A 4,063-nucleotide genomic window follows, 5' to 3' on the forward strand; every position below is an offset into this window, starting at 1 on the left:
CTGTGTGTGTGTATGTATGTTTGTGCGCAAATACGTATCTCTACCCCGCCATCCCAAATGATTGAATATATGTATGCATGTATGTATGTATGTATGTATGTATATGTGTATGTATGTATGTATGTATGTATGTATGTATGTATGTATGTATGTATGTATGTATGTATGTGTGTGTGGGTGTATGTATGTATGTATGTATGTGTGTATGTATATATGTATGTATGTATGTATGTATGTATGTAAGTATGTATTTATTTATGTATTCATGTATGTATGCATGTATGTAAGTGTGTATGTATGTATGTATGTATGTTTTTATATATGTATATAATATATTGTTGTTGGTTTGATTAGTGATTGACATCTATGCGGTCAAAAACAGAGAGCTCACATGTTGTATGCCTCATCACCTTCTGTTCATCAGACTACCATGTCGGCGCAAGAGTGTCCTGGGTTAAATGCATTCATTCCGCCAACTGTGGAGATGAATGCAGGGCACTACGAAGACCTAATTGCGGCCAAAAAAGGGCCTATTGTGCCAAAGGTAGGTGGACGGTTATAGCCCGCTCGATATAACTGCTCGATATATATCCCGTGTGGCTCAATTAAAGCCCGCACCCATGTGCACGGGCAAGGCATGCTGGCGGCTGTATTCTGTCGTTGTTTGGTATCACTTACAGCTGATATCTTTTGATTGATATCATTTACAACACATTACAGAGGTCAGCGAAGTGGTTCATATTTAACGAATCTTTAATTTCTCATCTGGTCAGTGCAGTAGTTTAGCACTCAGCCGGTCTTTGTTCACTCCCTTGGCACCCGCAGGAAAAGGTTGTTGAGCATCTTCTCAGTGGGAAGGCCCAGCCCATGCACATGTACTTCGCCCCTGCGTACTTGGCCACCAACCATTTTGATTGGATGTTCTCAAATAAGGTAGGTAGGGAGTAAGGAGTACCTGAGATTGGACATCCGTAAGCACTCCTGCTTTGAAGCTTCATGTGAATTGCTCACATGGCTAGAGAAGTGTTTTTCACTCTCCTATTCAGTTGTGGTTACTCGGAAATATTTTTCTCTTTGTCTTTCTCACATTTATTATTTTATGTACATCGTCCTTTGTTTCACATACACGGCCTCGTGCGGCGTGCGTATCCGCCATCTGTAGTTCCACTTTCGTTTGGTACAGTATCGGTATTACTTGGTCACCAATGTGAGCTCAATATACGCTTAGTAAACCCACTGACAGTCTGTCAATCCGCTACTCAGCATTACCGCACTGGTCACTATCTCTACCGTAGGTCACCGAGATTCCTTACCTGACCCGCTTTGAACCATACTACATCGCCCGCAAATCTCTTCCGTACTTTGATGAGACATTCATCAACCGGTATGTTTTGTTTTAAAATTTGTCTATGTATGCTTCCTGGACGTTATGACTGCCAGATGTCGATCTCTTTCCTGGTCGGAACTACGTGTGTGTGTGACATGTATGTGTGCATTTGTAGCTTCCCTGCGTAACGTGTATGCAGATGTATCTGCTTAAAGTCCCGCACGGATGCACCAATCGTGTGTTAGTGTGCTTACATGCGTATGGTGTGTGTACCTTATTAAGTTATTCCTTATATATTGGGTCTGTAAGGTGCGAGTCGGTGTGCATATAAGTCTGAGTGTTCCATGGTTTTGTTAACCTTTCGATAGTCCGATGGCCTACACAATCTCTGTCTCCATTCTGATGCAAACCAGGTTGACAGAAACAGCAGAAACTAGTAGTACGAGTACCGGTACAGCTTTCCACTATACTCCAAAACGTGATAAATGGTGTGTGGCATATCTTTTGGGGCAGGGCTGACGTCATCAGTCCTGCCTAAATTTAGTACGCCTCATCGTGCCTACCAGGGTTTAGGGGTTTAATTCCCCTATTTGACATAGCCTCCTATAACATTTACTTTACGAGGCTATGTATTGGGTCGCAATACTTCCGTATGCTATGAATGCAATGATCATTGTCACGAGTGCGATCACAGACCAACCCAACCATTCCATATCGTTTCCGTTCCCGATGTCACATATATACAACTTCCACCGGCACAGTGGAGACAATGTTTTTTAGCGTACTTTAACTCGTACTTCTCACTAACATATCTACTCAAAAACCCTACTCAAAATACCTACACAGTGGGGGTAACTACGCCGAGCAAGTGTACGAGATGGCCGCTGGCGGCTATCGCTTCTTCCGGTTGCCGCACGCCTTCACTGTGGACATTCCCCATTCCAAGGTCGAAGATACCGAACTGGCGAAGAGTACTATTTCTACCGGTATGTGCGATTAATTGGATTTGGATGCATTCTATGGGCCCAGTACTTTAGCATGTAAGCAGATGCATTCACATCAGTTACAAGCACGACCTGTCATTGTCAGGCGAAACGTACCGTGATGACTACTTTGACTTTTCTGTTGAGGAGCATGATCATCAGGTGTAGCACATTGACATGTTCTCGGCCACGTTGTACGTTTATCTGCCGTTGTGGTATTAGTCCAAGCGATGATATTTGAGTCTGTAATGGTTGAGGGTGTGTCGTTACTTATTTTCTCTAAAATTTGATGCATATGAGTACTAATAGCAGCTTTGGATATTGAGCCGAGAACGTACTGTTCATCAGCTAGCCTCTACACCCCTGCTTATCTTCGTGAGTGTCACCTTGCTACTATACTATACGCGACTAACATCGTCTCTCTTTTCTCATGAGTCTTCACAGTACTTGAGCATAAAAAATTATAAATACATATACATTCCCCACAATCCCTCCGTAGATGACCTGTACAGTACTTGAGTACATAGTTTAATGAATATCATATACATTCCCCACAATCCCTCCATAGATAAAATTCACAGTACTTGAGCAAATAACTTAAACGAATACCATATACACTCCCTGCAGTCACTCCATAGATATCCTACACAGTACTAGAGTATATAACTTAGTGAATACCCTATACACTCCCCACAATCATTCCATAGATAACCTGCACAGTACTTGAGCATATAATTTAAAGAATACCATATACACTCCCCACAATACAATCACTCCATAGATAGCCTTCATAGTACTTGAGCATATAACTTAATGAATACCATATACACTCCCCACAATACAATCACTCCATAGATAACCTGCGCGTGGACGACCATGAGCAATTACACGTGGACAAGGATGAGAACCGTGGTCATGACGAGAAGGACGAGATCTTGGCTTCGAAAGAGGAGATCACAAGGATCGAACCAAAGGCAGATCCGGATGTGCTACAACAGGTGCAGCAGCCCCCACCGGGTAAGGCCGCAGCGATGTTTGCATGATAGTATACGTTCAAACTTTATTTAATATGTACGCTATAGGATATAGAATCAAAGTCTATTTTCTTGCTGACCTAGAAACTTGCATGGTTGTTCGTGAATATATATGCTAAGGGTGGTCCCTGAAAACACTACCTCTGCAGTGCAAGCCGATAAATCTCGTACAGCAGTTGACTTTAAATCTTGGGTGTTTTATCGACTTTCAGATAAACAGCCGGAAGATGAAACTCAAACAGACCCCGACGCATTCAGCTCGGAAAAAGGATTCGAAAACGAAACTAAACAAAACATTCACAACGAAGACTTCACCACCACCCTTTGGGAAAACCTGAGTCAACTGGTCGCGGATCGCTACCAGACTGGTGCCGGTCAAACATTCATAGGAACACGGCCCACCAGGTAATTGTTTTACCGAAACCCACCCTTCTCCCCCGCTCACACTACTTTTTCGTTAATCACCCGCCATTGCTTATACTTTGGTATATTCACCCCTTATTACTGGAATATTACATTGTGTAACCCATCCCTGGCAAATGCTGTATAATATTATATATATATATATATATATAATATATATAATATACATATATATACATACATATATATATATATATATATATATATATATATATATATATATATATATATATATATATATATATATATATATATATATATATATATATATATATATATATATATATATATAGTAT

General features: G+C 41.0%; 1 protein-coding gene across 1 annotated transcript in view; it reads left to right on the top strand.

The window, feature by feature from the left end:
• Nucleotides 1-423: 423 nt before the first annotated feature.
• SARC_04371 (hypothetical protein) overlaps nucleotides 424-4,063 on the top strand; it is a 4,707-nt gene continuing 1,067 nt past the window's right edge. The window contains exons 1-6 of the mRNA XM_014301790.1: nucleotides 424-544; nucleotides 826-933; nucleotides 1,296-1,384; nucleotides 2,174-2,313; nucleotides 3,166-3,327; nucleotides 3,557-3,749. Coding sequence (XP_014157265.1) covers nucleotides 431-544; nucleotides 826-933; nucleotides 1,296-1,384; nucleotides 2,174-2,313; nucleotides 3,166-3,327; nucleotides 3,557-3,749 — 806 coding nt within the window. The 5' untranslated portion in view covers nucleotides 424-430. The remainder of the gene's footprint in view (nucleotides 545-825; nucleotides 934-1,295; nucleotides 1,385-2,173; nucleotides 2,314-3,165; nucleotides 3,328-3,556; nucleotides 3,750-4,063) is intronic.

The sequence above is a fragment of the Sphaeroforma arctica genome, assembly GCF_001186125.1.
Source record: "Sphaeroforma arctica JP610 unplaced genomic scaffold supercont1.243, whole genome shotgun sequence".
Lineage (NCBI taxonomy): Eukaryota > Ichthyosporea > Ichthyophonida > Sphaeroforma > Sphaeroforma arctica.